The 21,671-nt window shown below is 41.6% G+C and overlaps 1 protein-coding gene across 1 annotated transcript in view; it reads right to left on the reverse strand.

Annotated features, from left to right (window-relative positions):
* Positions 1-8,451: 8,451 nt before the first annotated feature.
* Positions 8,452-21,671, reverse strand: part of SLC41A1 (solute carrier family 41 member 1) — a 61,591-nt gene continuing 48,371 nt past the window's right edge. The window contains exons 5-11 of the mRNA XM_075853805.1: positions 20,228-20,372; positions 19,861-20,007; positions 19,380-19,527; positions 18,801-18,880; positions 17,766-17,900; positions 16,482-16,630; positions 8,452-12,603 (exon numbers count right to left, since the gene is read on the reverse strand). Of these exons, the coding sequence (XP_075709920.1) occupies positions 12,418-12,603; positions 16,482-16,630; positions 17,766-17,900; positions 18,801-18,880; positions 19,380-19,527; positions 19,861-20,007; positions 20,228-20,372 (990 nt within the window). The 3' untranslated portion in view covers positions 8,452-12,417. The remainder of the gene's footprint in view (positions 12,604-16,481; positions 16,631-17,765; positions 17,901-18,800; positions 18,881-19,379; positions 19,528-19,860; positions 20,008-20,227; positions 20,373-21,671) is intronic.

Below are 21,671 nucleotides of genomic sequence, written 5' to 3' on the forward strand. Positions count from 1 at the left end.
AATCAAAAAGTTGCATGTATCCAAAAATGGCACCAATAAAAACTATAGCTCGTCTCGCAAAAAACAAGCCCTGATACAGTTCAGTCGACGAAAAAATTAAAAAGTTATGGTTCTCACAACACGGAGAGAGAAAAAATATTTTTTACAAAAGTTTTTATTGTGCAAAAAGTTGTAAAACATAAAAAAAGTGCTATAAATTTGGTATCGCCAGAATCTGAGTGACCCGCAGAATAAGCCCTTATTCACACGACAGGGTTTCCCGGCCGGGTGACGGCCGTTCATAAATCGTCCGTCAGACGTCTCCATTAGGAACAATAGACCCCTAATGGGGCTATTCACACGACCGATTTTTTGACAGCCCGGGAAAACTGCCCGTCTCAAAATGGGACATGCCCTATTTTCGGCCGTTTACCCGGCCCCCATAGAAGTCTATGGGGCCGGGTAATACACGGCCATCACCGGAATGTGTCCCGAGTGATGGCTATGTATTCCGTCGCTCGCGCTCTCTCTCCTCCTCCTCCTCCTCCTCCTCCCAGTGCAGAATGCATGTGAGGAGGAGGGTCTTTTTTTGCTCCCTGTAGGAGTCGGAATCCCCAATCCCCGGCCGCAGATTGGGGATTCCGCTACAGGAGAAGTGAGTGACTACGCAGTCCATATATGGACACAGTGACGTCACTCACTTCTGAAGCGGAATCACCGACCCTGTGGCCGGGGTTTCCGCTAAAGAAGAAGTGAGAGACCAAACTGTCCGACCTGTGACCGGGAATTCCTCTCCAGGAGAAGTCAGTGGCTACACTGTCCATATATGGACATTGAGTCAGTGACTTCTCCTAGAAGGGGGGGATGGGTGCAAACCTACAGGGGACTGGGTGGCATTACCTACAGGGAGCTGGGTGGCATTACCTACAGGGAGCTGGGTGGCATTACCTGCAGGGAGCTGGGTGGCATTACCTGCCGGGGGCTGGGTGGCATTACCTGCCGGGGGCTGGGTGGCATTACCTGCCGGGGGCTGGGTGGCATTACCTGCAGGGGGCTGGGTGGCATTACCTGCAGAGGGCTGGGTGGCATTACCTGCAGAGGGCTGGGTGGCATTACCTACCAGGGGGCTGGGTGGCATTACCTACCAGGGGGCTGGGTGGCATTACCTACCAGGGGGCTGGGTGGCATTTCAAAAAGAAAAAAACAAAAAATATTTTCCAAAACATACCAGGCACTCTTTGGGATAAGAATAATTTTATATAAATTTTTATTAAATTCCATATAAAAATATATTTTAAAGATTTTTCATATATAAATATATCTCTTTCCTCTTTTATCCATAATACAAAGATTTTTTATAGGAAAAGAAAAGGGTTTGAGAAAACACATTTGTTTCAAACTAGATGTACATAATTTAAAAAAAAAAAAAAAAAAAAAAAATTGTCTCCTGGCCAGGATACCAACACAGACTTGTATAACATTACTGCCATTAATTTATCCCCCTCTAAACACAATGACATGTCATGATGAGATATCTAGGTAATAGGTGTTCTATACATAAGCCAAAATCAGACCCATATAAGAGATTAGCTATAAGAACCGGTTCTGAAGATTTTTTTATCCAGACACCATTGGTCTCCGTTCACACTTGCGCTTTTTTCTTTTTACTCCTTCTTTTCTAATTTTGGTCCGAAACCAACAGAAACAGTTCCTCTTGTGTGATAGCAATGCAATTGTATATAAGGAGTTAAATATTCATCTTTAAATCTTCCTATACTCGGGGGCAGCCGAGATTTCACCCAAAGGTGAGCAAATTTAAGCAATGGAGCACGCTCCTACATTAAAGAGTCGGAATCCTGCTATGCTGGTATCCACGTTAAATTTTTATTCAGACACCATTGGTCTCAGTTCACACTTGCAGTTTTTGCTTTTTCCTCCTTCTTTTAGAATTTTGGTCCGAAACCAACAGGAGCAGTTCCTCTTATATAATAGCCATGCAAATATAGATAAAGAGTTGAATACTCATCTTTATGTTGATCTCGCAACTCAAGGTGGACTGAAAGTTCACTCTTTTTCACTATGTTCCTCCTCCTGGAGCAATTGTAGAGTTAAGGCAGATTTTAAAAAAAATATATCAATCGCGTTTTTCACCCCTTCAATCTCATCATTGGCAGATCACAATTCACACATGGGAATCCCGGTTCGGGATGAAACATGTCAGCTGATCAATTAGTCTACACCTGGCAGGTAGTGACGTCAACCTTGCCTCGTCTTGCAGTCTCCAGTGTTGCCAGAAAAAACCAACGTGGATACCAGCATATTACGATACCGACTCTCCAGTGAGGAGTGTGTTCCATTGCTACAATTTGCTCACCTTGGGTGAAACCTCGGCTGCCCCCGAGTATAGGAAGATCCAAGCTATTCAACATAAGGATTGACCGTGGATGGAGTGGATATAAGGAGAACCTTCCATGTGTGAATTGTGATCTGCCAATGATGAGATTGAAGGGGTGAAAAACGCGATTGATATATTTTTTTTAAAATCTGCCTTAACTCTACAATTGCTCCAGGAGGAGGAACATAGTGAAAAAGAGTGAACTTTCAGTCCACCTTGAGTTGCGAGATCAACATAAAGATGAGTATTCAACTCTTTATCTATATTTGCATGGCTATTATATAAGAGGAACTGCTCCTGTTGGTTTCGGACCAAAATTCTAAAAGAAGGAGGAAAAAGCAAAAACTGCAAGTGTGAACTGAGACCAATGGTGTCTGAATAAAAATTTAACGTGGATACCAGCATAGCAGGATTCCGACTCTTTAATGTAGGAGCGTGCTCCATTGCTTAAATTTGCTCACCTTTGGGTGAAATCTCGGCTGCCCCCGAGTATAGGAAGATTTAAAGATGAATATTTAACTCCTTATATACAATTGCATTGCTATCACACAAGAGGAACTGTTTCTGTTGGTTTCGGACCAAAATTAGAAAAGAAGGAGTAAAAAGAAAAAAGCGCAAGTGTGAACGGAGACCAATGGTGTCTGGATAAAAAAATCTTCAGAACCGGTTCTTATAGCTAATCTCTTATATGGGTCTGATTTTGGCTTATGTATAGAACACCTATTACCTAGATATCTCATCATGACATGTCATTGTGTTTAGAGGGGGATAAATTAATGGCAGTAATGTTATACAAGTCTGTGTTGGTATCCTGGCCAGGAGACAATTTTTTTTTTTTTTTTTTTTTTAAATTATGTACATCTAGTTTGAAACAAATGTGTTTTCTCAAACCCTTTTCTTTTCCTATAAAAAATCTTTGTATTATGGATAAAAGAGGAAAGAGATATATTTATATATGAAAAATCTTTAAAATATATTTTTATATGGAATTTAATAAAAATTTATATAAAATTATTCTTATCCCAAAGAGTGCCTGGTATGTTTTGGAAAATATTTTTTGTTTTTTTCTTTTTGAATTGTTGCTCTCCGAAACGGCACCGTGCTATATATGGATTGCATATTTTGGGATTTCTATTAGGTATGGTTTATAACCATTTCTTGTGTTTGGCTGGGTGGCATTACCTACCAGGGGGCTGGGTGGCATTACCTACCAGGGGGCTGGGTGGCATTACCTACCAGGGGGGCTGTGTGTGGCAACAAATTTAAATGAAATTCATCCGATTTTAAAATGGACAGGGGAAAAAACGGATGCAAAACGGGTTAAAACCGGCAACATGGCCCAGAACGGATGCAAATCGACCGGTAAAAACAGCCAGACACTCGGACCCTGTCGTGTGAATGAGGCCTTCAGTTAACATGTAATTTATAACGCATGGTGAACGCTCTATTATATAAAAATGGTCGTTTCTCACGGATACGTGTCCGTTATGGTATCCGTGTGTAATCCGTGTCTTCGTTTCAAACGGACGTTGTGCTTCCGTGTTTCCGTTAAAAAAATGTCCCAGTCTGTGAACTTTGGCATGCCCTGCCGTTGCTAGGGCAATGGATCTATCAAAAACGGACGGAACACGGAAGCCTTCCATGTGCCGTCTGTTTTTTTTTTTTTTGATGGACCCATTGACTTCTATGGGCCTACGGTCACAGAATCACTGACCAAAGTAGGACATGCTCTACTTTTGACAGAACAACAGATCCGCCAAAATAACAGAAGTGTACATGGGCCCATTGAAATGAATGGGTTCAGGGTGCTATCAGTGACAAAACCGGATAGCACCCTGAAGGAAAAAACTGAAGTGAGCATGAGGCCCTAGTCTATGAAAAAATAAAATTAGTTAAAGGGAATGTGTTGCGAATTAAACCTTTTTTTTTTTTAAGTGTCGTTACTTATTTCTATTATATTTTTTTGCTGTATTTTTTTTTCTTCCATTTGGTGGAAAGTATTAAAAATTAAATAATTTGACATGTTTTCCTATGTTGGCCACCAGGGGGAGCACTTCCCAGAATTACAGGAAGGTGAATAAGGCAAAGCAACCTGACTCACAGCTGCTGTAAATGTGGTAGGGAATCTCACCCCCCCCCCCTCCTACAAGCCAGGAAAAGGTGTCTTCAAATTGCTAAGCAGTGTCCATCAGCCATTTTGGGTGTGATTCTGCAGCTGGCAGAAGCTATAGGACACACCAGAAGGCTAAGGGTATGTTCACACCCTTACTAAACAAAGGGAAACCATCTCCTGATTTTCAGCCATTTTTTAATCAAACTCGTGTTTTTTATGGCCGTTTTTGGAGCTGTTTTTCTATAAAGTCAATGGAAAAAAAGTCTCCAAAAACATCCCAAGAAGTGATGTGCACTTCATTTTGGCGGGCGTCTTTTTACGTGCCGTTTTTGAAAAACCACGTAAAAAATACCCCGTCGGAACAGAACGCCGTATTTCCCATTGAAACCAATGGGCAGATGCTTGTAGGCGGTCTGCTTCCGATTTTTCAGCTGAAAACATTGCGTGTGAACATACCCTTAGAATGATGAAAGTAAGTGAATGACTTTTTAGTTAACAGGTTCACACGGCGTGTATCTGACACATTTTTTTTTTGCAAATTTTACGTGCCAAAAACCCCATAAAAAACGCTTGATTTTGCGTGTGGGTGGGGTGATTTGTCAAAACAGCTGATAAAGCGGCTACAAAGTACCAGCGGCGCCCGTGCACACGCCGCTCTGCTATCTCTATCTATCCAAACAGAGAAAGCAGCAGCACTCAATCTCAGTAAGAGAAAGCTTACATATGTGAACGGGTGCCAGCAAGCAGTCCAGATCCTAGGACTGTATCAATGTTCAGGAGAAAAATCTTGCAGCGCTCCAACAGGATGAATGAAAAAAAACTGATTTATTCAAGCCAAAATACAGTGGTGTGACGTTTCAGTCCAACATTAGGACTTTTTTCATTGCTTTGCTTGAAAAAAGTCCTAATGTTGGACTGAAACGTCACACCACTGTGTGTTGTCTTGAATAAATCTGTTTTTTTCATTCATCCTGTTGGAGTGCTGCAAGATTTTTCTCGTATGTGTGTATATATATATATATATACATACACATACATACATATATATATACACACACACACACGGGAAAAAAGTCTTAAAGGGGTCATCCAGGAAAACATGGCACTGCACCTGTCCTCAGGTCGTGTGTGGTATTACAGCTCTGTCCTATTCACGTCAATGGAGGTGAACTGCAATACCAGACCCAACCTGAGGACAGGTGCGGCGCTGTCTCTCCAATCCGGACACCCCTTCTGTCCTGAGATGACCCGACGGGGGAGGCGGGTGTCAGAGCCACCCACTGCCATCACTGCAGACAGAACCACACAACTACGGCATGAGGGCACCAAGCAAAACCAACGCTCCAAATGCCAAATGGCGTTCCCTCCCTTCTGAGACTTACAGCGTGCCAAAACAGCAGTTTACTTCCACATATATGGCATCACCATACCCAGGTGAAACCATAACAATTTTTGGGGTGTATATCTCCACAACATATTTGCCATTGAAATGGCATATCTAGGGAAAAATTGAAGTTTTTACTTTGCACCATTTGCAGCGCATTCATTTATAGAAAAGACCTGTGGGGTGAAAATGCTCACTACACCCTTTAATAAGTGCCTTGAGGGGTGAAGTTTCCAAAATGGTGTCACTTCTGAGGGTTTTTAATAAAAAAAATTAATATTTTACATCAGGGCCCTGCAATTGTGAACCAGTACTTTGTAAATCACCAAATTAGGCCTCAATTTCGCATGGTACTCTTTCACATCTGAGCTACGTCGATCGTCTAGGCAAAAGATTAGTTCCAGATGTAGGGTGTTTCTAAACCTGGAAAATACAGCATAATAATTAGAGCGCTGTCTTGTTATGGTGGCACAAACTGGGAACCACATATCGGCGTATCTATGGAAAAATTCCCATTTCCATTCTGCAACATCGAGTGCACACTAATTTCTGCAAATCACCCACAGGGTTAACATGCTCGCTACACCCCTAGGTGAATACCTTGAGGGGTGTAGTTTCCAAAATGCGGTCACTTCTCGGGGGGTTTCCACGGTTTGTCCCACAGGGGCTTTGTAAATGAAACAGAGCGCCCAGAAACCAATCCAGCAAAATTTGCACTCCAAAAGCCAAATGGCGCTCCTTCCCTTCTGATCCTTGCAGTGTGCACAAAACAGCAGTTTGTGACCACATGAGTTTTTTCCGTACGCTGGAGAAGTTGCTTTACAAATGTTGGGATTCTTTTTTTTCTTTATTTGTTGAGAAAATGAAAAATTTAGCTAAAACTACATCTTCTTGAAGAAAAAGGATTTATTTTTTTTCTTTATATTCACTGCCCAATTCTAATAAAATCTATGAAACAACCTGTGGGTTCAAAATGCTTACTAGACCCCTAGATTAATTTCTCAAGGGGAATAGTTTCATAAATTGTCACTTTTGGGTAGTTTCCACTGTACTGGTACCTTAGGGGCTTTGCAAAAGCGAAATGCCAAGAAATCAATCCAGCAGAATCTGCACTCCATGTGCCAAATGGCGCTGCTCCTCTAAGCCCTGCCATGTGCCGAATCAGCAGTTTATGGCCACATGGGATATTTCTGTACTCAGGAGAAGTTGCTTTACAAATGTTAGGGGGCTTTTTCTTCGTTATTCCTTGTAACCATTGTTATTTTTTTTTCCCCCAATAAGATGTCATTTTGGCTAAAAAAAAACAAATTTTAATTTTCTATTTTCATATCCAAATTCTAATAAAATCTATGAAACACCTATGGGGTCAAAATGCTCACTACACCCCTAGATGAATTCCTTGTGGGGTGCATTTTCAAAAATGCGGTATTTTTTGGGGTGTTTGTTTTGGTACCACAAGACCTCTTCAAACCGCGCATGGTGCCTAAGATATATTCTAATAAAAAGAAGGCCCAAAAATCCTCTAGGTGTTACTTTGATTCTGAGGCCTGTGTTTATTAGCACACTAGGGCCACATGTGGGATATTTCTAAAAACTGCAGAATTTGGGCAATAAATATTGAGTTGCGTTACTCTGGTAAAACCTTCTGTTTTTTGTTTTTTTTGCAAAAATTCAGATTTTTTTTTTTTTCTGTAACACTTGTCAATTTCACCTCCACTTGGCTTTAATTCTGGTGAAACACAAGAAGGGTTAAGAAACGTTCTAAATTATGTTTTGAATACTTTGGGGGTGAAGATTTTAAAATGGGCTGACTTATGTGGGATTGTATTGTATTTGCCCCTCAAAGCCACTGAAAAACTGAACTGGTCCCTGTAAAAATAGCCCTTTGAAATTTTCTTGAAACTGAGAACTTTAGCAGAAATGTCTAAGCCTTGTAATGTACGATGGCAATCTAAAGTAGACATATGGGGATGTTCTTTAGCAACTATTTTGTGCAGTATTGCCATCTGTCTTAGAAGCAGATACATTTAAATGTAGAAAAATTCAAATTTTTGGAATTTTTCGCTACATTTTGGTGTTTTTCCACAATTAAATACTGAATGTATCGACCAAATTTTACCACGAACATAAAGTACAATGTGTCATGAGAAAACCATCTCAGAATCTCTTGAATAGGTAAAAGCATTCCAAAGTTACTACCACATAAAGTGACATGTCCGATTTGAAAAATAAGGCTGTCAGGAAGGTCAGAAGTGGCTGCTGCAGGAATGGGTTAAAATGGGTACATTATAGAATTTTTTTTCCCCAAAAAAAAGCTTTCACCCTCACACGGTTATGGTAGACAGAAAGGACCAGATTTTAAAAAAGTTATGGCTCCTAGCCATTAAAACTTAAAAGCCAACCCCACATGTTTCGTCCCGGAATCTGCGTCCTGTGGTATTGGGGAGCTCATAACAAAAGATTGCTTTTCTGAATAAGACTTTGCCAAAATGAGTAAATACAATTTTGTGCTAACCCCATATAAGAATTCAGTAAAGCATTTTTTAGGTTACCTTGCAATGTAGAGACAGACAGGAAGTGTGTATTTAAATAACTTTATTTATTAAATATCTTTATTAATTTCCATAAACAAGTATAAATTTAGATCAGTTTTAATAGAGCAACTTAATATATTTCCGCACATAAAACAACTGCCATAATTCAGGAGGCAGTAGTTTTCTAGGAAACGGCATAACAGACGGGAAGTACCCATATTTTTAGAGGGGACAAAACTTAATGATAAATGTAATCAGATTTAACTCCTCATTGTGGTTTACAGAAGCAGATTACAACAAGATTCAATAGAATCAGATTGCATATGTGAAACTACCTCAATTCCATAAAAACAAAAACTTTTATAGTGTTCATTAAAATAAATATAAGGTGCTTTTGTTACAACATTGCAGCACCTGAATGATCCATGATGTCTACGACAGCAACCGGGGAGTAACACATGGGTTATTGAGAATTTGAAAAGGAATCTGTGACAGGGAAACTTCCGTTTAGATAGCTGTTTGACTCCCTCCAAAGAGATCCTGACTTTTCAGAAGATCTTATGTGGATACACCTATGATCCCACCAATGTCCTGAATCACCTGGCCCATTATTGGCCATCAATAGAGGGAAAAAAAAAAAACACCCAGAGAACACTATAAACCACTTGTTCAGGATACATGCGTCCTAGCTCCCAGGCCCCTGCCGATGTGTTTTGGCTGGAGAGGCTATTGTTTGAATTTGTGCCCAAGATGCACCTCTTGTGGCAGTTAGTCTCGAGGTCTACACCTATACCTGGCCGTATATGCTAGAGCTTTTGCTTCACAGAACAGCCTTCCATATAGTTGTTGTCCTGTAAGATATTCTGAAAGACTTGCGCCTCATGCACATGACCGTTGTGCCACTCGGGCCGATTTTGATGGCATCCGATAGTCTTCACGGACCCATTCACTTTAGCGGGTTAATCAGGTCAGTGAAAAATTATCAGTCTACGATCCAAGGAAAGATAGGACATGTTCTATCTTTCCTCAGATCACGGACCGGACTTGGCCGGCGCACACGGTCGCGTGCATGAGGCGTTGAATTTCCATCATAAGACTGATTGTGTTTTAAGACAAGCAGAATGACAGTCCTAGGGGTGATAGAAGTAATGTTTTGTAACTTGATAACAGCATATGGTACTAACTTAAACAACCTGCGTATGAAACAAATATGGGGGCACCCACAATGTTTAATTTATTTCAGTGAAAACCAAAATGCCGCTAATTCAATCAGTGAAGCACGTGAAAAGGTAAAAGAGTGAAGACTCACCAAGTATTGATGTGTAATGATAGAGTTACAGACTCCTCATCATAGAGAGGGAAGCTGCTAGAAAATTAGCAGAAATTGGAAGCCATGGAGAGCGCCCACAGCAAAGTTTTTGAAAAAGATTCACTAGCAGACATTTTGGTGAATAGCGATAAGTGTGCAGCGCGTCCTATGCAGCATTGTCATTTCCACCTTTCATTAATATTTCTAGAATAGATTTTATAAACCAGGGATTAAGAGGAGGGTGTTGTAGCAAATAATTACAGCTGTCAAATGGGCGGTTCAAATAACGGGTGTATTGATTGTGTAGGGATACCATATAGCCCCCAATATGCAGGCAGTGTAAACAGTGGGGTGACCACATATGCAAGCAGCATATTTGTTCTGGAGGCCAAAGCACACAGATAAGTCTTAGTAGAGCAATCGTGGTAATAAGATTATTTGCACTTTGAGAAGAATAGATTATACATAAATACAGAACAAGCCATCCTATACTAACAAGTAAGGAAAAAGGCAATTTCACAGGTGCACTATTGTAGAAGTATCGTGCTACTAAACATCACCCATGTGCTAAAGCCCAAATGCCACACAACTGTTTTTTGCACTGCCTGGCATGTTCAAGTTAACGGACTGCTGGGACGTAGAGGGAAAGGTTGGTCTAAAATGACCCACAGAACGAATCACACTGGGAAACGGGGCATACATGAATTACCACACTATTGTTGTGGCAAAAATCAGTTGTCCGGTTTCCGCAGTATACACTTTCTATATTAATTCCTGACTAACAACAAGCAGAGATCTTGAAAACATTCAGTAGGAATATTCATTGTTTACTTCCAGTGGAGAACATTCTGTCCATGGTCATGTGATTGACGCACAGGTGCTGGGATCAGAAGACACAGCTCTGATACACATACTGTAACGAGCCATGCACCTTGGTGTCCATCACATGACCATGGGACAGAATGTTATCTACTGGAAGTAAACTATGAATGTTCCTACTGAATAACAACATGCACTGATCTTAAAAACCAAGAGGAATTAATACAGAAAGTATATTGAAAAATGGTATAATTAGTTTAAAAACGCAATTATACAAAAAAAATAACATTAATTTGCTGAAACCAGACATTCACTTTGAGACTGTTGTAGGAAGCTTTTTTACAAAAGTTTTTGAAGCAACAAATGCAGTACTGCAAATATAAACTAGGCATAGGAGAAATCCATAGCAATTTGCGGTACAATGGGGGTTTTGTAAAGCCCCATTCACATTCTGCAGGGAAAAAAAAAAGGCTGTAAAAATGTGAGCATGTTGCAAATGTTTAAATCTGCAACATGCTTTATTCTGCTAGTTTTTTTTTTCTAGATATTGCAAGGCAGGCACTGCCATGGCAGAAATCCACAGCAAAATCTGCAGCCTTTGCCACAGATTTGAAGGCCCGTTACATGCGAGCGTCGCCTAATATTGCTACCAAAACAGCAAGTGTATACTAAGGCAGTCTGAATAAAGATTAATTTCCATGCACCACATCCAGAACTGTAAATGTCAGTTTAAAACGGATATTCAGTTACCAGGTGTGCACTTGTGAGATCCCCAATACTGGCAAAATACTGCAATGGCTAAAACACTGAAAACAGTGACCCCAGCCTTATCCAATGTAGTGCTGCATGCAAGAGAGTCTTTATAGTGGTACATGGAGTCCACGGCAGACCGGTAGGGGAGAATATATCCAGCACACAGACAGAAAAGTATAGAGCCACAATAGAATACGGCCACAAGCATGAGCCCTTATTGGCACATCTGCTAAAAGTATTTCTTCATACATCTATAAATGTTATTCAGTAGAAACCAAAACACATCCCCCTCCACAGCATTATTCACCATTCTTCATTGGGTATTGTAGCATGGATGTTTTTGGAAAGGGGATGCTCTTGAAAAGACTTCATGCAGCACATTATGTAGATGTGTAGATTTTTCCAGTGACATTTTCTTCATGACACCTGCTTAGAAATGTAAACCGCTGAATATTTACTTGACTAACTCTTAGGCCCTGTTCACACTGAGTTTTTTTGCAGGCCGAAAATTCTCCATGGAAAAATCTGTCTTTTTTACGCATTTTGATTCATTTTTTTGACACTTAAAAAAAGCGCGTCAGCGTTTTTTTTTCGTCTCGCATTGATTTCAATGGGATTTTTGAGACAGAAGACGGCTCAAAATAGGGCGTCGCTTTTTTTCTGCTCGCGGGAAAAAAACACCTCCACCTCCCGTTGAAGACAATGAGAGGCAATTTCGGCCGTTTTTTGCCGCGGTTTTAGCCGCAGTTTCCGTGGCAAAAAACTGAACAGGGCCTTAGACAGAGAATACTTTTGAAAGTGGAGGAAAAAAAAAAATACTGCTTAACTTTATATAGAATAAAAAAAAAATAAAGGCAAACGTGGCAACAAGTGTCAAAAACATGCATACGAACACTGCTGGAGGGGGCAGCAGTACGACGAGGAGGGGGCGCAGAAGCAGATCCAGCTGCACATACAGAGGTACCGGGCCTAGCAGCTCAAAGTAATTTAGCACACCTTTAACATATGTTGATGTACTAAGTTTATAGGGAAAATAAATTGCACTTATTTCTTGTTAGTCTCCTGTTGAATCATCCAGGCCATACAATGGTCCCCACACCGCGTACTCCACATGCAGTGGAGTCATGACATTCAGTCTCCCACATCAGTGTCACGGTCTCCGATTAGCCAAAGTACATGGAAACTAAGCGCCAGCAGCCCAGTGCCCAGGAGATCCCCCAAAGCAGTGAGATAAGGAATTGAGAAGTTGTCAGGATCCATCCCTCTGCTCCACATCCAATGAACCATCCAGTCTGCAATATACAGGAGAACCAGGACCTGCATGACAAGCATAGAAGAAAATAGTGACCAATCTGTAGAATACATTGCATCATTTACCATGCGTGTACATGGACTGCCAGCAAGTAATTAGATCTACTACTGAATAAAGCAAAGGAGCTTCAGCCAGCAGAGATGTCGAGGACAGCCACACGTCACCATTCATCTAAACAGGCACCTTCTAATACTTGGTTACACTGCAGTTAATAAATGAGATTCCTGTGCAGGAGACAAACCCTCCGGGTTTTTGGGGCTTTTTTAGCCAAAGCCAGAAGTGGATCCAAAAGAAAAGGTATATAGAAAACACTGATGCAGACTCTTTTGTACACCCCTTTATTTGGCTAAAGAAAAACCTGTCAAAAAAGGGGTGTGCAAGTGATCCTGGAAAGTTTTCTAGGTGTTACAGATCGGATTTTAAATCCAACAGTTTCCCCTCTATGAACAATTATCCATGATTTGTTTTTGAACAGGTACGTGGCAGACCTACATCAGATGTACGTCGGGAGCTTTTCCTGGCGTATGCATCAAACGAAGGCCATTATTATGTGAACAGGGCCTTAAAGCGTATTGAGTTTTCAGTAAATGTTTAAATAAAGTCATGGTCTTGTTCAGGTAACTGTCCTGTGTCTGTAGAACGGTGTTATAGCAGTCAGATATACAGTACATTTTTCCTGCGGTCAGCCCCGTTCTGGCTGCACAGCTACTTGCTGTTCTCGGACGCTGGGAGCGTTTACCTATGATAGGTCTGCCAGCACTTTACTACCAAGGATGCATAAGGGGAGAATGTTCTGGCCAGAAAATATAACCAAGGGGAGGAGAGGCAGTAAACTAGAAGCCAGAATTCTGGCGAAACGCGCGTCGGGTGCTTAGCAACAATTTTAACAAATCCCGTGGTGCATTACCTGGCCTGAGCTGTCCAAGTTCCAATACTCGCTCTACGATCCTCTCTCTATCACGGCTGCCAGCTACCCGCTGGTCGTCCGTGCTCGTGGCTGCAGTGCGCCCTGCTGAGTTCATCAGCTGGGTGATTCATTCTATCTGGCCTACCGCCGGCTCCCGTTGGTGACTCATGTCCACCTGCGGGTACTGACAGCAGCCTCGCCGCAGACATTCAATTGTTCCTGGGGTGAGGTTCGGCGCTGGACCTTAGCCCTCGCCGTTCTGCTTTGGCCCGGATACCACTGTGGCATATTTTGCCACCAGGCAATTTGCAGGCGATCTTTGTGGACACTGCTTCTCGGCTTATAGCTGAGCACGGCCATTATTGCTCACGGCCGTCCTCACTTTGCCTCTCAGCTGACAGCTGAGAGCGTTCTTACTGTCATACACGGCCGTTCCCCACGCTGCTGCTCTGATCTACAGGGACACCAACGTGAGGGTGCGGTTCAGTTACTGTTCACACCGTCATACCAACACTAACGCAGGGGAGAACCTCTTCCCAATACAGGGCACATTATCACCGGCCCAGCTGCACTTATTGCCATATAGTGTAACAGTCAACACTTTATTCTAGGCTATACAGTCAGTCTCAATTATGACATAGTGGTCGGCAGAACTTCTAATTTAACAGTCTCATACATTTATGCAATCTGTGGCAGTTGTAGTATAATCATCCAGTACTACTAACGGAACATACGGACAGCAACATTGTATACCACCTAATCATTTAATTCATGGCCAAGGGTATGTGAATTGAGGGGTCACTCACACATACCATTATGCAACACTGGACCTTTTAACCATTTGTTTGTTTTTTAATGCATATACATTAAAAGTTAATTATTAATTTTCTCACAGACCACATCCTCTTCCCCTTTCCTCTCCCTGAATCAACTCAGCTCAATTTGGTGGTGTACACCATGTGGTCTTTCTGACATGACATAATATTGTGTAATAGGTGATCCTCACCAAAAACTGAGGCAGTAAACTTACCTCCACATGCTGGAGAGACTGTGGTTGCAAGCAGAGGAATAATCTGAGGACTCTGGAACACATTTAAGAGCACAGGACCTCCAATTCCAGCCGTTTGTCTCCGCATCTCTGCTGCTAGAGACTTTACACTACGTGAGAACCCGGCTTTCGGGAAACGCTGCAGAATTTCCACAACAGAATTCGGTCCGGAAATTCTGCAGCCGTTGCAGCCAAGTGGATGAGATTTAGAAAAGGTCATGCCCACGCTGCGGAAAAAACAGGCAGCGTAAGCAAATTGACCTGCGGTGCGGAATTTAAATCCACAGCATGTCAATTTATGCTGCGTTTTCGTTGCAAGTTCTCCCCATTGAATTTATTGGGGATGCACAACACACAACAGAAAGCCAAGTGTTGCAACATTTGCAGTGGAATCGAAGCGATTCTGCCGCAAAAAAAGAGCAAGGGAGAGAAAAAATAAATATATATATAGATAGAGAAAAAATTACTTAACGGGCATCCCATGTGATCACTGCAGTCAATCACAGGCTGCAGCGGTCCCATGGCCTGCAATGTCATCTTAGGAGGCCAGACTACGCACAGAAGAGAGGGTGGTTTCCGCAGCAGTAATTTCACCAGAAAAACCCCACGGTTTTACGAACTGAATGTGCTGCGGGTTCCAGGTTGGATACGTTGCATAATTTTTATGCAGCGTATCCGACCTGTGGGAACCCGGCCTAACAGGCAGTGGACAGCAAGTAAGGAGAAATGGAGACCCCCCTGGTGGCCGGCACTTCAGTGTGATTTTTATGGGATAACAACAATTTTTTAAAGCAGATGAGAAGGAGCTGTATAAAAACTCAGTGACCATTAGGGTATTATCATACGTTTCATTGCAAAAAATCTACTGCGTAGTACAGTCACAGCAAAGTGGATGAGATGTGAAGTCTTATCCACACGCTGCGTAAAAAAGCCTTTATTAAACAAACCAACAAATAGCAGATGTTGCGATTTTTGTGGCGGAAAAGCTGCGATTCAGCCGCAAAACCGACAAGTATAGGCTCATTTGCATATTTAGATAAAAGCTCATAACTTAAAAAAGTTTTGGGACACAATTTTCACTAGCATGATCAGTGTGGCATCGCCTATTAGATTAGTAATGCCCTATCTCCTAGCTAAACTAGTGACCGATCCTTTTTAACACCCGGGTGATGACAGTGACACTTTCTTCCGTTCTCCATCTGTGCCATCCCATGTGACTGCTGCACCCAATCACAGTCTTGATGGACTATGGGTTGCAACGTGATCCCAGTCCGGACTGCACAGAGGGACGTGTCGCCATGACAACTGAGAAGGGGATAAAGTATAAACTTTATTTTCTCTCAACCACTGTTTTGCACAGCAAACACCACAATTTGGTGCGGTTTTTCGGGCGGAATTCCCTGTGGGTTCCAGGACAGATACGCTGTGTAATTTTATGCAGCGTATCCGCCCTGTGTGAACATTGTCTTAAACTGGAACAGTGCCAAAATCTTCTTTAAAGAGATTGTCTGGGATTAGACAAATAGGTCAGCTTTTTCTTCAGAAACTGTGCCACTCCTGTCCATGAGTTGTGCCTGGTAAAGCAGCTCAACTGCATTTACCTGAATAGGCATGAGCTGCATTACCAAACAGACTATGGACAGGAGGGGTGCATTTTTACCTGAATGTAGCTGTATTGCAGTTCCTACACAGCAGGTAGATGGGAGAGGAAAAAAGCCCAGCTGATCCACAAAAGTCTGACCCTCAACTATCATAATGTTATGACATACTAGATATCTGCCGCAATATTAGAGGATTAAGATACCTCCTTTAACTGCTTATACTAAGTAACTGAGAAGAACAGGTCATCATTTTACATGGGATGCCCAAACTTTTACATAATGGTTAAGGTTTATAGCCCACAATCCTCCACGCTAGGTTGCACTTACCTGAAGTAACGCAGCAGTCATGTAGAATACCATGAATATCAGTGTCATTGTGGTGTGCCCACCCTTCATTGAGTTAATGGTGTACAAGAACACCAAGTGACCAGGCACTACTAGAAGGAACAACACACGGGACGAACGAGAGTTCACATCTGGACAATGACAAAAAAAAAATAAAGTGAAAATGCGAAAGCGGATTAACTAATATCATTCCAAGGTAGAGGAAAAAATGATCCAGCGCGGATAGTGATTAAAAGGGAAAAGCAAGTCCCATGTTTATTGGAGAAATCCTTAAAATCGAAAGGGAGACGCAGTCCCAAGGCAGGAGTAGTCAGGGTGTATACCAGAGCCTACGCGTTTCGAACGCAGTCTGCGTTCTTAATCATTCCAATCTGCTCAAATCCCACAAATAAACTATTCTTATACAGATCAACTTCTTGCATATCATTATGCTTTTACTTGCATTAATTGCACAACGCAAACTTGCAGCGCATGTAAATCAGGTTATTAAACCATCTCATCTTTGTGTTACAGACCGCACCAAGTTCTGCAGGAAAAGCCTGAGAAAAGATGCTAAATATGTCCTCACATGGCAACCATGGACAAAATAAGGATTCCATGTGCAATATACAGAACATCCTCCAGAAGACAGTTACAGTCTGTAGTATTATAGATCATTTACATATCAGTTGTGAGAAGTGATTTCTAAAATGTCCAGTTTTAGATTGGAGACAAAATATAAAAGAACATGTCACATACCCATTCACATGCATGAATGACTGTCGAAATTTCGGCAACATTGTACAGATACAGAATAAAAAAAAAGAAGAAAAACCTGTGTGAAACATAGGCGATGCAGTGAATTTTGAAGTTTGCCGTATGCCTTAAAATTCGCACAGATTTCCGCAAAATGTGAGTGGGATTTAAGAAATGGATTGGAGATATTAAACAGACAACCAAACAACTAAACTGGCATATAAAAGTCTAGCATCTTTTTAACTTTCAAGTGACGTAGGTTTGAAATAACCCGGCCGTTTCTAGTCAGTGAATACAGATAAATTTTTATGTGACCTTCCGCTTTTCCATAGCAGATTATGAAATGCATGTAGGCTGTAAATAGGAGCCACTTGTGTCATGTCATTGAAGACTGCACACAGCAATCCTAAGAGAAGACCTTCCCAACCAAGGTCAGTCTAGAGGCTAGGTTACATGTTAAATCAAGACACGAAAACTGCTAACGTAAAACCAGCTCCACTAGGAGCTTTTATGCAAATAAAAACACCGTACCAGAACTGAAGAACGTTCTACACGGACTGGGGCATTTACGAGGGACAAGACCAACGTCATCTCCTGGTGACCCCATCATGTGAAGATACGTGGAAATACGGCTGGCTTGCACAGCAACCAAGTTGCCGCCAACACCTAGTAAGGAGGAAAACAAAGTTTAGTCTACATGCAATGTACAGTCACACATTAGGTCCTGTTCAGCTCACTTTTTGCCTACGTTTAGCATTTAAAAACCGCTCCTAACGTACATGTTAAACGTAGGCTGTGACAGATGCATAACTGCCATGAAATCCGTTTAATGTACATTATGAAAAGCTACTGAAAATGTGTAACGCCTGCGCCGTATTCTATACAGTGCAGGTATACTAGACAGACTGAGGCCGAAAGGTGTAATGGAGCCTTATGAGTAGGTTGGCAGCTTTTCTAGCATACACGCTAAATAAAGGGCAAAAACATGTCTGCACACCGTCAAGGCCCCGTTCACAATACAAAAATCAGAATCCTTTATTAAAGTATCAAATCTATAGTTTTAAAAAGGTTCAAAACTATCCTCACCATGTATGCGCTATAAAATCTACACAGATCAGTCTATACTAAAAATGGAATTTGACAGCCTAAGGGCACCACAAACGAGTGCCTTCGCTGCCAGCAAAGCTGGGAAGTGTACGTGAAGAGTTCTACCTGCGAATGGTCACACACAGTACGGTCCAAATCTACAGTTTCCCAGGTGGCATGTTACTCCAACCGGCTTACAATCGGAGACTAGGGCCCAGGAAGACCATGGGAAGTGTATAAGACTTCATTGTAGGCCGCATACACACAAAAATCGACCTAGTCCTAAAATTTGTTGATCTAGAACATTTATTGCCAGTTATTGAGTACTCATAATCAGAGACAAAAAGGAGATTGTGAAGCGATCATATAAAGGAAAAGTACAAAAATTTTATTTTAAGATTGTTTAATATTCAGAGTTTTAATTACAGTCTATAGTTTAGGTTTGCTCTACTCATGGTTAAAAATACGTGACCTGCTTACCATTAATGACCGGTGTGAAAACAGCTATTCCTGCGAAGTTTGGATCAGACACCGTTTTATCCAAAATCAATCCCCCAACACTGAAATAAGTATATGCAAAGGGAAAAAATTGTAAATCTTTTACAGGTTTATAAGCAACATGTATGTAGGCCGCTATACTATTTAATTTAGCAGTGGCAGTATATGCAAGGGTTGGTTCGAATCTGTGTTGGAGGATTCGTTCGGGCCTCTGTCACAGATCCGGACAAAAATACCACAAACTAGGGATACCATTATGGAAACCTGACGGAACCCATTAAAGTCAATGGGTTCCGTTGGGCGCCGATGGTGTCCATCATGCTTCCAGGATTTTCTTGGTTCTGCTCCTCTGAAAGAGCAAAACAATGACGCAGGCGTGAACAGATTTTTTCCTCCTCTTCTAAGCATATTGTGAAGTTTATAATCAACGTTCTAACCAAGCCTTGGTTTAAAAGGGGCTTAATCTGCTCTGGCCAAGTGAAAGTGTTATAAAACCAGTTGTACAGTTCTAAAAATACTAGTAGAAAAAAAAAAAAAAAAAAAAAAAAAAAGATATCCCACCTGCTGATGGCCATAGCAATGATAACAGGTTCCCATCCAGTTGCCAGCACCTGCCTTGAGGTCGGATTTTTCCTTGCAACTATAAACCACAGGGGCAGCAAAGCTATGAACAACAGGCACACTATAAGGTTGACAAACACATTGATTTCTGTAGAAGGAAAGACAACATTAATAGTCATTCTGCTAATCCGTTCTAAAAACACCACAACTTTCCATTCCCACAGATGTATAAACCGGCCCCAAAGATATATACTACATTAACGCTGGCATAGGAAGCAAAATAAGTACAGATGGTAAAAAGGCGCTTTAGACAACGCAATACTTCTTCCCGCTTGAACATACATTTTCCTAACTGGTAATATATAAGGTTATAGCCCGTGATGTTTAAGTACCTCAATGTAGATTGTTGGAGAAATATAACGCAATGGAATTCAAGAATTAAGCCTATATTTTCTCAAGTCTACACCAATATGTTACTTACTCATTTCTTTGTAGAGGCCCCAGCTTATACCAGATAGCAATGCCAAAGTAACCAGGTCTCCAAGGCTGGCAGCAATAGGTGTAGCCACATTGTCTGGATTAATACCAAGCTTTTTAGAACCAATGATCACCCCGATCATAACAAGACCTACCAAAATAAAAATTAACACCTTTAGTATCAAGTCTGAAGATTACGCAGGGTATGTGCTGTGCAGACGTCACGGTGTACTATTGGAAAATATTTTCCGGGTTTGTTTTTTTTCAAATAAATTACCGGAATGATTATTATTTTTTTTTCAGACAGGAATACTGGAAAAACATCATGCATTAACATACCCTCATAGGAAACATGAGGAGAGTGTGCTCACCCAGGACCAGAGAAGCAATGAAAGCTGTAGAGACACTGCTCGCACATAACAGCACAGCATGTTCTATAAGGAAATGGCCATCTGGGATCCAGCCAAAAATAACTGCTGCAATGGAAGCCAGGAAACCCACAACTGTTGCTTGTACCTAAGACCGGGAAAAACATGAAATATAATAAACCAGAATTTATACCTGGCTTGAAATAAAACTACAAGGCAACTAAATTAACAAGGATTGCATCATTGAACACTAACACTAGACTTAGGGTTGCAACTATTTATCATGTGATCTCACACATCAGGGTCAACAGATCACTTCAACAAGCTAATGTTCGGGGGTCTCCCGATTCAAGTACGATGGATTTCAGCTGGGAGCAAAACCAATGTCAAATGTCTGGCCACTGCGTGTCCCCCTTTCCCCATTGAGACATTTTAGATGTTTGGTCTCTGTGCCTCAGAATAGTTGCAGGAATTTATTTAGGACAGTATGTAGGCAGCCACACAATTGTGTCTGACACTATGGACAGCGTGTATGGGTGTTAAAGGACCTGTCACCAGCATGTCAACTATTAAACCAGCAATACCTGCTGTAAGTGGGTGAAATATTTTTTTTTATGTAACCTATTGTTATCTTCTAATTCGGCTCCGTACCTTTAGTATTTTGTCTTTTTAGTATTCTGTCTTTTTAGTATTCCTCTGCCGTATGCAAATGAACAAAAGTTATATCTGTTCCTTAAGCCTTTCCGAGTTAACTCAGCCTCCTTACTTTGGACAGCTCCTAGTCTCCCCTGAGTGCACACACAATACCCCCTTGCTTGCGCATCGATGTCCATGCGCAGTAACTAGATTTGAGGCCCGGACGAAGCAGGTAAGGGTGTCGGCCCATACAAAAAGGGCACATGCGCGCTCTGACAAGATCTCGGCATTCAGGGCCGGCAAGTTTTCGGCGGTGGGCGGGCATAAGAAGAGGAGCGAATGAGACTGCCGGATTATAACCATAAAACGTGTGAAACGTTTGAAACCCGTTATTTACGGTCGGAGGAGTGTAGGAGAGGGGATAACAGCAATGAACTTTTGACAGCAGTGGTCGGCGAGAGGAGAATAGAGTTACATAGTTACATAGTTAGTACGGCTGAAAAAAGACACATGTCCATCAAGTTCAACCAAGGGAAGGGAAAAGGGAAGGAAAAATTTCTACACATAGGAGCTAATATTTTTTTGTTCTAGGAAATTATCTAACCCTTTTTTAAAGCCATCTACTGTCCCTGCTGTGACCAGCTCCTGCGGTAGGCTATTCCATAAATTCACAGTTCTCACTGTAAAGAAGCCTTGTCGCCTCTGCAGCTTGAACCTTTTTTTCTCCAGACGGAGGGAGTGCCCCCTTGTTTTTTGAGGGGGTTTTACAAGGAACAGGATTTCACCATATTTTTTGTATGTGCCATTAATA

This window comes from Rhinoderma darwinii, chromosome 2 (assembly GCF_050947455.1).
Source record: "Rhinoderma darwinii isolate aRhiDar2 chromosome 2, aRhiDar2.hap1, whole genome shotgun sequence".
NCBI classification, from domain to species: Eukaryota; Metazoa; Chordata; class Amphibia; order Anura; family Rhinodermatidae; genus Rhinoderma; species Rhinoderma darwinii.